We start from the raw sequence: 14,577 nt of genomic DNA on the forward strand, positions 1-14,577 counted from the left end.
CTACCAACTGGAAAATATTACTGTTTGCTAGGAATTCTCGAATTACCTGTACTTTCTCTTATACTCCTACCTGTATATTCAGGTGGACAAAGGCAAGTGTAGTTATTAATTCCATCCACACAAGTAGAATTATTTTCACAGTCATTGTCTTCACAGTCATCAACATTTACTTCACAGTTTTCACCTTCAAATCCATCTGCACAAGCGCACCTGTAATACAGAAAACAAAATGAACCACCTGGGCATTTTGGCTGGGGAGACCAGACAAAAAGTTCTGTAGTTATCAGGTACAATAATTCATAGTGACTATACCATAAAGAAACATTGATATGAGGTAGGAAGAAAAAATATATAACAAACATTATCAAAATATTCTTCAAGACAGTTTTAAATGTGTGCCTTAATCTTTAGTTTAAGGATCTCCTTCAATGAAATTGCTGAGCATGCCTTCTGAAAAGCATGCTACCTTTATAAGATTAGTTGAGATTTCTTCAGGAAAAAGATCCTTTTCTTTATTACTCAGTGAAATGCACCAATGTGAAGCTCTGTCTGACGTTCCCTGCACTATACCTGCACTGGTAGATAAAAGCAAAGCCTGCATAGACTCCTCAAAGCAGGAGTTTCTTTTGCTTTTGTTTGTACAAGACACTAACATCAAAACAGAGAGTAAAGGTAAAAGATCACTCAAGCATGACTGCACATACATTCCCACAGAATATGCACAATCTATAATTTCTGCAGCTTTCATTATGAGATTGCTTTGATTTTCAAAATACCTAGTGTTTAAGCAAATAAATGGAAAGTGTCACATTCTGAGACATGACTATGTCACTTCAAATCCTCGCAGCACAGTATTAAGATGTATCTGCTTAATTTTTAATAGAAAACTGTTGAATCTCTGGGCAGAATTTGGATTAAAAAAATGAGGATAATGTCATAATGAATTGCAGGATAATGAATTGTATCTTTCTGAAGTGTCATTTCTAACAAGCTCGAGGTGTAGATTATTAAATGACTAATAATTTCACATAAGAACGCTAAAGAACTTTATTTCATAATTCATGAAGTACATCTGGAGTAATTGTACTGTGTGATTAAATAACTCAAGATTAAAAATGCTCACAGCATGTTTATCTGCTGGCATAGTGAGTTTCAAATGAATCATTAATTTTCTGTTTCACTGGGATTTACATTTTATCATTTACATGCTGTCTGTGGAAGTAATTCACACGACAACAGATGAATTGTGAGATTTTTTTCAGCAGGGATCTAGCTGGCTATTAATTACCATAATGGAGTCAATACTATGTTGTCTTGACCTGATATGCCTCAACTAATCACAGCCATTTATTATTGTTTTTAACAGTTCCGAAGCGTTAAAAGCTTTCCAAGGACAGCAGCTTGTTCTGAAAACTTCTGAAGCGCTGACAATCTGCCTTTGCGGTGCATTCAGCGAACACAGAGACACCGAAGATTAACAACAAAACTATTTCAGCATACAAAACTAAAGAGTTTTCCATCCTCTCATTACAATTGAAAGCAACCTACCAGAACCCATCTCTTTCTCCTTCTTTCAAATGACAAGTTCCACCGTTGTGGCACGGGTTACTAATGCAAGCATGAATGGGGATGTCGCAGTCCTGACCCTACGCAGGGAACAACAATTGCAATTTAGAAGAAAATGCAAACATGACTGGAAGAAAACCAACTGAAACTTCAAGCTTTTTAAACAGATGCTTACATTTCAGTAAGATTTTTCCTCTCTATTTTTAGTACCTACCTTGAAACCATATGGGCAAGTACATCTGTAGAAGTCAACTGGATCACTGTTGCAGGTTCCATCATTTTTACACGGATTTGATAAACAGGGGTTACACTTAGCAAGAATATTAACATCCACAGGGCCTTAAAAACACAAATTGGATAGTCAGAAACACCTTCATTTATATTTGACAGGCTATATCTGCCCTATTGCTTTAAATTTTAAAATGAAAATTGTATTTTAGTCTCTATGGTTTTTTTGTATTAGTAGAATGCTTCACTGTCCTTAATTCTTTTGATATGACCAAATAAATTTGGGGTTGGATTTTTGGTTTAGTTATCACAAAACAGCTGATCCTGAAGTGCTTCCCACATCACATTATCTGAAATCTGTATGATTTTGATCCAAGATAACAGGGCACTTTTACAGAATCACAGAAACATTCAGGTTGGAAAAGAGCCTCAGGATCACCAAGTCCAACCCAGAACCCTACTCTACAAAGTTCACCCCTAAACCATATCCCCAAGCATCACATCCAAACAACCTTTAAACACATCCAGTTAGGTAATTGTCAGACCTCCCAACCCATACAATTTGTCAAATGATATATAATGAAGAGTCAGCTGTAAATTCACCACGAGGTAAAACAAGCAGCAAACATGCATGACGTAGGAAAAAAGCTTGCTTGAGGGACACAAAAGGAAGGTCAGAAGGTCCATTCTTAATCACATCACCTGTTCCAGATTCATTTATAACCTTACCTGGTATCAGAAAACCACAAGGCCCTGGAATCTCTAGAAGCAGGGCATGGATGGTAAAGGGGTTAAAAGTAAAAGATTGAGAATCTGTTAGAGGCCACATTAAAAAAAAAAGAAAAAAGCCCACCCATAAGTGTAGAAAAACAACTGAAAGTAAAAAATACTAAGGAATGTTTCTTGGATCAAGAAAAAATTCATAAAGTACAGTGATTTTATGGGGGTTTACAACTGAGATGAGACTGCATTTTAAAATGCTCTTTTTCACTGGTAACTGTTCATTATGTAAGTAAAATTCAAGCATCCATTTCGCTTTCAGCCAAATCCAGAGGCACCAATAAGAGGGAATTACACATTACTCTCTTCCTGTAAACATATACAATAGCAGAACTTCAAAAGCTGCTCAGAGTACAGCCTTCTCACTCATCAGAGCCTAACATTTGGGTCCTAATAGGAATGTAGCATCCTCCTAATTTCTATTCAGCAATCCTTTTTTGAGCAAAAGATAAAATTACTTATCTTTGAGTAACAGACACATAATGTCTAACAGGGCCATCATGTTACTGAAAAGCTACTGATTTGCAATCTGTAATTATGAGCATCTTCCTAGGACAGTGGCAGGGAAATAATCTTCTCTCAAAGGTATCCATAATACCAGATCTCCACTCTCAGAAGTGAAACAAATACAGTTCTTACCCTGCATTAATAAAGGATATTTTTCTGACAGGTAAGAGGGAGTAAGATATACTTTCTGGATTGTCTGATAGAAACATAACAAAGAGGTAATGCAGGGGCGATGCAGTTTTCAAACTGACAGAACTGGAAAGTAACCAAACAGGTCCATGCAAATATTCCTTCAATTATAGCCTACAACAGTATGCCCTAAGAAGATATCTGCAATAAAGTTCAGTGGAAGCTTGCAGAGAAGATGATCAGACTGGCCAACAAATGTCCTGTCTGAAAGCAGACTAGGAGACTTTGCAACACATGGTGCCATATGCAATGAACACTGGCCTGACCTCGGAGATGTGCTGTTGACAAACTGCAAGAAGGATTTTTAAAGGGACAGACAAGCCATTGGCATCACAAGCAACAAAATGGATTGCAGTTTTTGACTGAAAGCTTCAGGAAAGAAGACTAAATAGGATAAACAAAGTAAGTAAAGAAGAACTTCAGCTGAGACAAACTCTGACAAAGTCCCATTGCTCTTTTAAGGAAGAAATTACAAAGGGATGAACCTCACCTTTGAAGACACATTAACAGATGGAGTCAAATCAAAGATTGCCTAGACTGTGAGAGTGAGTAACTTCGCTGTAAGATCAGATTCATCTGATGTCTCAGGAAAACCATAAGATTAGTAATGGCTTACAAATGCAAGCACATACAAAGATGGATGGTTTCTTTTTTCTCAGTTGGGGATTTCAATGATTATACATCAGAACCATGAGAAATGAAGGTAGAGCAGAAGCTTTCTGTGCTTTCAAAATATTTCATAAGGGGGAAATGGATGGAGTAGAGAAAGATTAAACAGTAAAAAAAAACAAGTTCTCTCTGTTTGAGTAAAAAAGATGCTTTGCTAACCAAAAAAATAGCAAGGTTCAGAAAAGAAACCTAGGAATGAATGGACTATAACACAAATTGTGATATAAGTGCCAGAAACACTGGTACCAACATGGAGACAAATACTTTTGGTCCAGGACCTGAGAAACATTTTAGAAGGAGCTCTCTAGAGGAAATCACATCCCTTTATCTACATGTTTGGGGTTTTTGTTTTGTTTCATACTTTCTTCTGAAAAATCAGAGGAAGCATTGGTGCAATTTATTGTGGACTGCAAGGATTATGGATGTATTTAGGGTTTTACTGCAAGCTGTCTGAAGGAAACACGTAGAGGCTTAAGCTGTATTTCAAGACTGAGACAGTGACAAGCATCTACGTACATCTGTGTACTGAGGAACACTGTACTGCAAGTTCAAAGGCCTTTTTCCTCCATCTGTTTGCAAAGAAATAGGTGCTGAAGTCTTTAAAATAAAGATAGCTCCTGAATGGAACCAATGAGTCCATCCCTAAGTATATGGAGGAATGATGCCAAGGCTGAGTAAAGATGCTCTAATTATAAATGTATTTAGAGCACACAGGATTCTTATTTCACAGTTCAACTCTCTAAAAATTAAAACCTGACTCTTCAAAGAGATAAATCAAAACCAGTACCTTGGCAAGTAAATTTTTTAGAAGGAGTTGTGAGCAGCAGCTTATCTGCCATTTCTCCAGGACCAGCACAACGTGCAATACCAGGTTCTTTGTACTCTGATTTTACCCAGTCAGATAGCCACTGCATGTTACAATCACAATAAAGAGGATTTGCTCCGATAGCCCTGTGGAAAATAGACAACAAAAAGTGAATAAAGTCATGAGAGGTTGCTTTTAAAAAGAGAAACCAGAAAACAGCTTGTTAAAAGTTCCAAACCGCAAACCCCACCAAATTGACTGTAAGAGCATGAAGTGTCAGGATTGGGTTCTAAAGCAAGAAGTGACAGTTTTAGCAGTATCTATTCTTAGCTGCATTATGTGTGAACTTTGGAGAGGTAATACTAACTAGGCCTGTTTCGCTGTTGGTATGGAATGGCCAATCCGCTGCACCAGCAGAGTGAAACCGATACTGGGAAATTAAGTTAGTGAGAATAAAGTGTTTGTTCCCAAGCAGCCAAGGCAACCTCAGCAGGTTCCACCCTGATATTTTTCCTTTTCAGTTTATGGCTCCCAGGCTGGTACAAACCATCTGTTTCTAAGCTTCCAAATTTGATTTAATTATTTCCTCCTTGGAGCTCTCCCACTGAACTCACAGCTATGTGCAGAATTCTTTAAGAGGTCTCCCGTGCCTAAGCAAATAAAGCTACATTATCCTGGCTTTGTGGTAGTTACATAAGAATTGTCTTGTTCTGAAAGCAAAACTATTTCTTGAAATAAAAAGAATAAAAAGAAAAACAATTAAAAAATAATCTAGCTAGACATTTTCAGAAGTAATTTCTGTAAAGGCTGTTCAAGCTTCTATTTTCTGCACTAGATACTATAAATACTCTTAAAACTATGAGAACAATGATATATTGTGTGGTTAATGTGGAAGACAGAAGCATTGTGCTATTCTATAAAGATGTACTCATATTGCTTTTAAGAAATACAACCATCAGAAACCCCTCAGCAGATAATCTTGACGTGCACACTCTATCAAATGGCAGTATTAGAACATCCTCCTTCACCAGATGTTTCAGTACTTTTTTTCCAGGATGTTCCACAACTCTGGCTCAGGGGATCTTCTAGAGACACAATGAAATCTTTGGCAAGCAAGCAGAAGCAGTAGAAATCACCACTGCTGAAATGTTTTTCTGCCACATTGACCAGGAAGCCTTCTCTTAATTATTGCTACATGCAGCCAAACACAAAACAATATTGTTCAGTCTAGCTTAAGGCAGAGCTGTCTTTGCTCAGCTAAACGTAACACAAAAAACGCAGTTACCATCTGAATACTCACAGGTGTGATAATGCTGAAAGATCATTAAAAGCTCCTTCAGGAACGACAGAAATATCATTGCCGTGCAAAGACCTTGAAAGCAAACGAGTAGAACAACACATGTGCATAAAAATCAGCAAGGAAGTTTTGCAAATTTCATCTTCTGGACAAACTTTTCAGCTTTTCCTACTTTTCCCCTTCCAGTTCCTCAGTGTTGCCAGCTGGGCTTGGGTGTTTTTGGTGTTGGCTTTTTTTTAAGGTGTAACTGGAAGTTTACTCATCATTTGATGTATTTTTATACAATGTTCACCAGGGTCACGTAACTTCTTGTGAAGTGTTTCCAGAGTATACTTCCCCAGAATGAAGCAGCTTAGATTTTTAGGGCTATGTAATTATCACTTCAGTATTTGAGAGGTTTTAAAAATCCAGTAACTAATTTGCTATCTGCAGTACAGAAACAAAAATTCTGGAAAACAGTAATGGTCAAACAGTAATACTTACAACAGCCTAAGTGATTTCAACCCATCAAAAGTCCGTGCAGGAATGCACCTCAGGCGGTTGTAACTAAGAATTCTGGAAAGACACGTGGAACACTGTCAGCAAGTACATCAGCCATTCAGGAACAACATAGAGCATGATCACAGCCAGCTTGTGCCCACATAGCTAGTTAGCAAACAAGTTATTTTACAGCCTCCAAAACAAGCAAGCTTTAATGTAAACTAAATGGCCTTTATGTCCAAGACCAAAAAACAAACCCCAAAACACACCATAAAGCTTCCAAAGAGTCACCATTACATGTTTGAACTTACAAGGTGAGCAGCTGAGTCATGTTGCTGAAGCTCTGATTAGAAAGAGTGCTGATTCTGTTGTTACTTAAATCTCTATAAAAAATAAATGTAGAAATTCAGACCATAAAGTGACTGCCCCAGTGCTAAAACACTGCAAGTTAAACTGACAGACACATTATTTTATTAGTGGCAGCATTACCATCTCGGGCATCGGTATGGAGAGCAGCACATACCTTTATTTTCACATGCCACATACAAGCCCAGCAGACATTTAGCTTGATCAATGAAAAGCATTTTCGTTTCAACACAGATGAAAAAGCAGCGCAATGCATTCTTGCACAACAGCAATGTCCATCATGCTACTGAGTTAATAATGCAGTGCTACAGGAGCCCAAGTACAGAAATGAAAGTGATGTTTTAAATTGGAAATCTTTCTAGTCACATCCCTAATGACACCTGAGCAAAATCATAATACTCTACTTAACACTTATATGCTGAAGACATCAAAGCCCAGAGCTATTATTATAAAGAACACTATCCAAGATTTATAGAGAAAGCCTTAACATCCTTCTTCTTGCTCAATATTCTAATATAATCTAAGCATAAGTATGATGGAAGCTGGAGTGGGATGCTGGTAGCTTCAAAGCAGCTTGGAAGAAACTGCATTAAATGTCAATACTGCTTTTGCTTTATTTTCCTATTGTGCTTTAGCTTTCACTTTATGACTATCCCACTATTGTTTGCTATATTTTGTGGTGAAATACAGCATTTTGTTCTGACAGGACCTTGATATTTTAACTAGAGTGCTGTTGAACAGCTATGCCGCTTCAAATTCCCTGAAAGTGTTTAGGACAACTGACTCATAATAATAAACAGGGTGATCTGTTCAGAAGAGAAAGAAAAAGCTAAAAATAAACAACTTTCTTTGTTAATCTGGAGCTCAGGAAACTTGTATGTAATTCCTTGTTTGGTTAGAGAAGAACTATACATAGCGGTTTGGTTTTCCAAATGCAGCTGTGGAACATTCTCAACTTCACAAGAGCAGCAGGAAGACACATTCAGATGAGATTATAACAACTTGCCCCACAGGTCTGACTGTTAATGCTAATTTCATTGGCATTTTATTTACTGTTAAGCTATAATTTGTTGTATTCTATTTGTATGCTAACTTGGTTTTGTGTGTTTTCTGATTAGGAGATAAATTTACCTGATTTCTGGCTGTATCTGTCAAAAATAAACCATGATCTAGTCTCTGTGATGGAAGCATTGCCCCTGTGCCTCTAATTAAACTCATCTCTAGACATAGATGCAGTCTGCCCTAATAGTGCTACTTCACAGTCCAATCTTTACACTTCCTTCTTGTACTGAGTTTCCACAGTTTCTCTCTTCTGTGGTGCAAGTCAGATCTTGTAAAACTCCTGTAAACAAGCCACAAAGTTTTCCTATAGGTTCTACCCTGCATACCTTTGAGATGTTGTTTGCAAAATACAAAAGGTTTGGAATAAGTTCCCACCCCACCCCCCCAAAATTTGTGATCTTGACCACTTCAGTGTTAAATAAGTGAGGAGAATAAAGGAAATCAAGGGCTTGGTTTGAATGCCAAACCATTTTCAATTTGTGCAGCGAAGCTCTAAACTCAGTCAAAAAGAAATTTAAAGGATTTTGTTATTCCTCTCCACTGTTTACTCTGATTATAACAAAACCACAAACTGCTTTCAGAATGTTGCACAGTTCAGCCTCAGCTGGTATAAATTTTCATAGTCCTAACAAAGGCCATGCAATCACAGCTCTTCACAGGGACAGCCTTCCTGTTTCTCTTACTGTACAAGATACAGAAATCATATCAAATAATTCATGAAATAGAGGTAACAAATTTTAGAGCAGCCAGTGATTTGCCTGAAATCACAGAGAGAGCCAGCAATGAAGTGGTCAGTAAGGTATTCTAGACAAGCTCTCCTCCTGAGTCATTAAGCAATATATATTGTGGGAGAAACAGAAGGGGTTACGTTCAAGTGTTCCAACAGCTGCATGTGAAACATACCAAGGAGTGAAGCATGTCACAGAAAGTTTCCTATGTAAATGAAGTAATTCTAGTGCCTTTATGGAGCTGCATAACAAAATGCTGTATTACACTAACACCTTGCCCCAGTTACCCTAACTCTGTAAGTTGTTCCATCTCTTCTCAGGTTAACTATAATTTCTGCTTATTCACTTTGTGTAAGCACTGGAATGAAATACCTCTTATGAAAAACTGTGTGTAGGATGTGTTAAGTAGAATAAAATATCCTTCATTGCAAAATGTGGCTGGGTGATATATTTAGTAAAATATAAATTTTATATTTATTTTCATGTAACTAACTTATAACTAAAACCAAGTATAATTGAGTAGGGTGTTTTGGTTTGTGTTGGTTGTTTTTTCATTCCAGTAGAAAAAATCGCTCTAAAACTACTTACATGAGTGTTAAATGCTTGTAGTTGGAAAGCTCCTTTGGAACAAGGGTAAACTGATTTCCATCCAAATAACTAAAACAGAAAATTAAAACACAGAGCATTCAGTTTTTCATTAAAGCAGTAGCATCTTCATCCACTAATCTTCCAATCCAACAGTCAAAATTAATAACAAATAATACACACAATCCCCATTTGGTAAGAAACCTTGCTTACAGATTTTGATTTTTTTGTTCTTCTGTTTGGTTATTTTTTCCCCCCATGAGGCATGCCTCCTTTAAGGCTGCTTGCCAAATCCAACGTAAGCATCAAACATACTGAGACACATGCACCGTGTTAATGGCATAACATAAATGGTGGTGATTGAACCATGGGCTCATAAACTATTTAAAAAGAAACCAACAACACTTAAACTTTGTGAAGGAGTAAGTATTCTGAGAAAATTCTTTAGCTTCATTAGTACTGAAGCACACAAGTATCCACTTGGCTGATAAAAAGCCCTCCTTGTTCAAATGAAGCAACCATTAAGATATTTTATAAAACACATGACGAGTACATCTTGGAAGGGTTATGCATGCTAATGAACAAGAAGAATCAATCAGTATGCAACTGCTAACAGGAACCACCTCCATTATCCTTTTGAAAAATATGCTAAATTCCATGCTTAGAGACTAATTAAAGCATACAAAATTGTACACAAATGAGTTTTCAGTCGCAGTCAGGGTTCCACTTGCGATTCCAAAAGTATCTCTCTCCAGCTGCATAATTTTACATTGTATTGATGCCCTTCCATTATTGCATTGTATTTATAAAACCAAGCTACATTTAATTAAGTCATCTTCTACATAAGAAAAAACAAAACAATAAACAACACCCCCACAACCTAATGAAGTTATAGGTTTATATAGCTGTGTGCCAATTTAAGTTCCTAATAATCTCTCTTCATTAATGCCTAAAGCCTTTTGGATGCTATTAAGCACTAAACTAGTGGCACACATGTCTTCTATATAATACCAAACGGTAACATAGTAAAACTGCTGTCCCTTACAGTGCACAGTTATGATGTCCTCTGGAAATGCATGACATTAATCAGTTGTTATGAAACCTTAGTAATGAATGGTTGCCATGTGTAACAAAACCCCAACGTTTTTCTTGTCAGTAATTTCAGTGTCTTTCAATCTTTTGACTTATCCGATCAAGATTCCAAACAGATGAATAACCCCATTTTTGAGTTTGTATTTTTCTCTTAAAAAATGAATAAAATTGAGGCCATCTAATCTTACAAGTATCTTATTCAGTTACCTTCAAACAACATAAAATGGAGCAAGCTCTTACTGTCCATCTGCATATTAGAATGACATCTTTTCATAAAATGAAATCTTGATAATTTTTCTCTTATAAAAATGTATGAGACTAATAAAATTTTGCAGACTGTATAATATTGGCTATATGACAAGTAATTCCTTCCATTAAAGTCCTTCTTTTTGAAATGACAAACCTATGTGTACTATGAAAGTCTGTGAACACATTGATTTATTGTTTTCTTTTTGCTTTTGTATGTACTTTAAACAGTTGGACACAGACTGATCAGATTCACTGTTGCCCATAATTTAAGCCCATTGTAACTCGATATCCACGTTCAGTATATGACGGTTCAATGTTGGGGATGTAAACTCTGAGAGTGATTACATTTTTTTATACATATATATTTTCAAAGCTTTCCAGTGACACGGTTCATTTTGAGATTTACAGAGCATTGCTAATTTAAATTCAACCTCAAACTTCTCAAGACGCTCTGCAAGTCTTTATGAAGCAGTATATTAATACATTTCATCTGGTGGTCTGAGTCTAGTTCTTCATTTTCTTCTCTGCTCATTCTTGAACCCGACAGTTAAAATCTGACAATGGCCTTCACAGAAGGGAGAGAAGCATGCTACTTACAGTTCAGTTACATCTTTTGGGATGCCTTTAGGCAAAGCTTTTAGACCTTTGTTGCTGCAGCGAACTACGGTGTCTAGACAAGTACATTCTGCAGGGCAGCGGGACAGTGGAGAGCAGCTATTGTCATCATTTCCTGGTTAATAAAAACAAATAGATTCTGCTATACAAATGTCAGCACAGTGTTATCAGTAATATCCCACCTGGAATTCCTCTAAGCAAACATGATAGTTCTGCATTATGATATCTCTAGGTAGGGAAAACATTGTCATCTCTGCAAAGCACTGCTCCAGGAATTTATATTCCAGGTGACATTTCATTTAACACAGTGCAGGTTTTCTATGCAAAAATGATATTATTCCCTTATTTGTCATAGGTTGAGTTAAACTACTGCAATATTATATGGAAAAAAGTGTTACTATTAATGAAAGAATAAAACTTAAAATGAAAGCTAATAAAGCAAAATACGTGCTGTTTGTCAAAATTAACAAACCAGTAAAAATAAACACTATAAAGAAAAGTTACAGCCTTGGAAAACTGACAAATTAATAACAAAATATATGGAAGCACATGTGAGAGATGCAAGATAGCAGTCTTAATTTTTATGAAGTGTTGAGGAAGTGATAAGCTAAGCAGAATGGCTTGTCATTTGTTCAAGGGACTTCCAAAAGTGTTTGAAAATATTATCACTGGGACAACAACGTGATCAATTGAATTTTTATAGTCTCTCTAAATGATGATTTACAGATTCTGAACAGAGGCAAAACAAACTTTAGAAAGTATATACACAATAGCTGTGTGCTTGCTGATCATCCAAAAGAGGGTGGAGGATTTTTAAACTGATGTAGAAACCGATTATGAAGTGCAGATGGAGTCATTTAAAGTGTAACACTTCGGGATCTATGGGAATCACATGGCTATACATAAGAAAATAGAAATGATCAGAAGTTCAGAATTTAACTTTCTTACCATCATCACATGTAAAATCCTGAATTGCCACGTCCTGGATGGGGATCTCTTTGAGGAAGTAGGGCTTTTGGCAGCGAGGATTCCCTGTCACAATGCGTTTCTTCCTTAGCCAGTCTCCAAGCCACGCAAGGTGGCAGTTGCAGTTGAAGGGATTGGCCAAGAGGTTTCTGAGAAGACATTTTACTTTGGATGACACCATTTTTTTCCATCCTAGGTACTCTATTTTCAAAAAGCTAGGCTTAAATGCAATTTTTTTTAACAATGCTATCTACAAACTATAGGTGAAAGTTGTCATTTAGGCTCTGTGTGGTGAATCTTGATACAGCTCATTTAGAAATAATTTAAAACTGCCAAAGTCCTGACTTGTTGTCAAGCCACTTTGTACTGATAATGCAATAATTTCATATAGAGATGAAGGCTGATTACTTTACATTATTAGCTTTAACCTGACAACAGCCATTCCATTAATTCGTCATCTCAAGATTTCCATCTTTTATTTGCTCCAGAGAATAAGTTTCCTATCTAAAGTGACAGCTGAGTTGATTACATGCCAGTTATAAAAATGAATTTACTTCTAGAAGCCTCAGTACTTTTGGCATCTCCTTACTTCAGCACAAACCCATTGACAATTCCATTATTTATAAACATGTCACCCTTAATATGCACAAATTAGTCACCTGGTGCAAAGTGTCACTTTTTAAATAAAAAGGGGATTAAGTACTTTCCTGAATAATGCTACCTACAAAAAGCATTTTTTCAGCAAATTGACTGGCAGCTGTGCTCACCAATTTCCCCTCCCTTAAATGACATCACCTTTAAACAAAAAAGAAGCTTTTTTTTTTTTTTTAATAGAAAATGAGACTGCATCTTCATTATAAACCATGCCTGGATTCTCAGTAGGCTGGAGAAATCTAAGGTAATAATTGGACACAAAGACAGACAACATGATGATTCTACCAGATGTCAATAATTTCTCAGGCTCTTCTGGAAACTAGTCTAAGGCTCCATCAGAGGGCACCATGAAAACATCCTCCTCATGTGTCCAAGATGATCCAGCACATAAATTTTCTTGGGTAAGGCAGCACATGAACAGAACTTACAAGGTAGAGAGTGAATGCAGCGTATCGAAGGAGCCAGGCGCCACAGTGGTGATCTGGTTGTCGTACAGCGAGAGCAGGCGGACTGAGCTCAGCCCTGTGAAGCTGTCGTTCCCCACACAACTCACGCGGTTGCTCCTCAGCATCCTGAGAAAGGAAGCAGCAGCATTTCACAGCTTTGCCTGAGCACAGGCCAGAGCGGAAGCGGGGCCAAGCAGTGTGACTCTGAAGAGGAGTTCCTCCAGTGGAGGAACCATGAGCACAGTGAATCCTGCATTGCCTGGCACCTCACTGAAGGCACTGGGTGCAGTGTGTGTGGTGAGGACACAGAAAGGTGGGCAGGTGGGTTTCACAGAGAGAAGAAATGTTTCTCTAAGCATATTTTTTTTTCCTTTCAATACCAGAATCAGTAATTCTGAGTTTGTTAACTGACAATAAATAATACTGAGTGAAATTCTCCAAATCAGAGACATACAGCAATCCCCTCTTCATGTTGCATAGCTTAATGATTCCAGAACTGCTGCTTCCATGGAGCAGAAGGTTCTACCAGCTGACCTCCTCCCGAGGCCCCTTCAACTCAGATTGGCTTCGGATAATTTCTACAAACCACCTCTACTACATTCTCATCCATTTCAATTAAATGAAATCAGGCTACCCTGCCTCCTCCTCAGCATGACTCTAAGATTGAGTAAAACTTTCAGAATACTAAGCAGGAAAATCTCTGATATTTCTGTATACAAGTTTTGAAGTTTGCTGTTCTTCTCCTTGTCCATCAATAAATGAATACTTCCCCCCCACGCTCTTGGTCTCCGAGTAGCTGTTTCTGCCAATTTTATCAGTTTTACATGCAAAGTTAGAAATGGTAGGCCTGATTTATTAAAAATACCTAATGGTATGGGTAGGTGAAGCCCTAAAACCCCTTCAGTCTTGTCTCTGCTTTGCTGATCAGGACAGACTGACTGAAAAATGCCAAGGAGCTGTGGATTGTATAAACTTTTTTCTTTTTTTGTTTTTCAGTGGAAAGAGCTTCATGGAAAGAATGAAGCTTTAGTGCTTTTACTTCTTTCTTCACTGTTGAAATGACATTAACATTATTTAGGAGAGAATCATTTCCCACATCTCAATATCCACCAGAATATTTTTTTTCTCCTTGGGCAAAATTTCCAGTAATTGTTGAGCTGAATTGAATCAAACTCCATTACATAAAATGTGTAATTCCCATGCAAAATTCTGTTACTTTGAAGCAGATGATTATTCTCATTTCCATTTCTGAAGGGGATGTTTATCCATTCTCAATTTCTTCATCGTTTTATA

The 14,577-nt window shown here is 37.1% G+C and overlaps 1 protein-coding gene across 9 annotated transcripts in view; it reads right to left on the reverse strand.

Moving 5' to 3' along the window:
* SLIT2 (slit guidance ligand 2) overlaps positions 1 to 14,577 on the reverse strand; it is a 193,867-nt gene that overhangs the window by 24,860 nt on the left and 154,430 nt on the right. For 8 of the 9 annotated variants that reach the window (XM_054172355.1, XM_054172351.1, XM_054172352.1 and 5 more), the window contains 11 exons: positions 13,267 to 13,410; positions 12,167 to 12,333; positions 11,201 to 11,333; positions 9,266 to 9,334; positions 6,833 to 6,904; positions 6,525 to 6,596; positions 6,045 to 6,116; positions 4,727 to 4,890; positions 1,781 to 1,905; positions 1,549 to 1,646; positions 71 to 210 (listed from right to left, as the gene is read on the reverse strand). In XM_054172355.1, the coding sequence (XP_054028330.1) occupies positions 71 to 210; positions 1,549 to 1,646; positions 1,781 to 1,905; positions 4,727 to 4,890; positions 6,045 to 6,116; positions 6,525 to 6,596; positions 6,833 to 6,904; positions 9,266 to 9,334; positions 11,201 to 11,333; positions 12,167 to 12,333; positions 13,267 to 13,410 (1,256 nt within the window). The remainder of the gene's footprint in view (positions 1 to 70; positions 211 to 1,548; positions 1,647 to 1,780; positions 1,906 to 4,726; positions 4,891 to 6,044; positions 6,117 to 6,524; positions 6,597 to 6,832; positions 6,905 to 9,265; positions 9,335 to 11,200; positions 11,334 to 12,166; positions 12,334 to 13,266; positions 13,411 to 14,577) is intronic. The other variant, XM_054172356.1, reaches the window with a different exon arrangement.

Source organism: Dryobates pubescens, chromosome 23 (genome assembly GCF_014839835.1).
Source record: "Dryobates pubescens isolate bDryPub1 chromosome 23, bDryPub1.pri, whole genome shotgun sequence".
Classification (NCBI taxonomy): Eukaryota; Metazoa; Chordata; class Aves; order Piciformes; family Picidae; genus Dryobates; species Dryobates pubescens.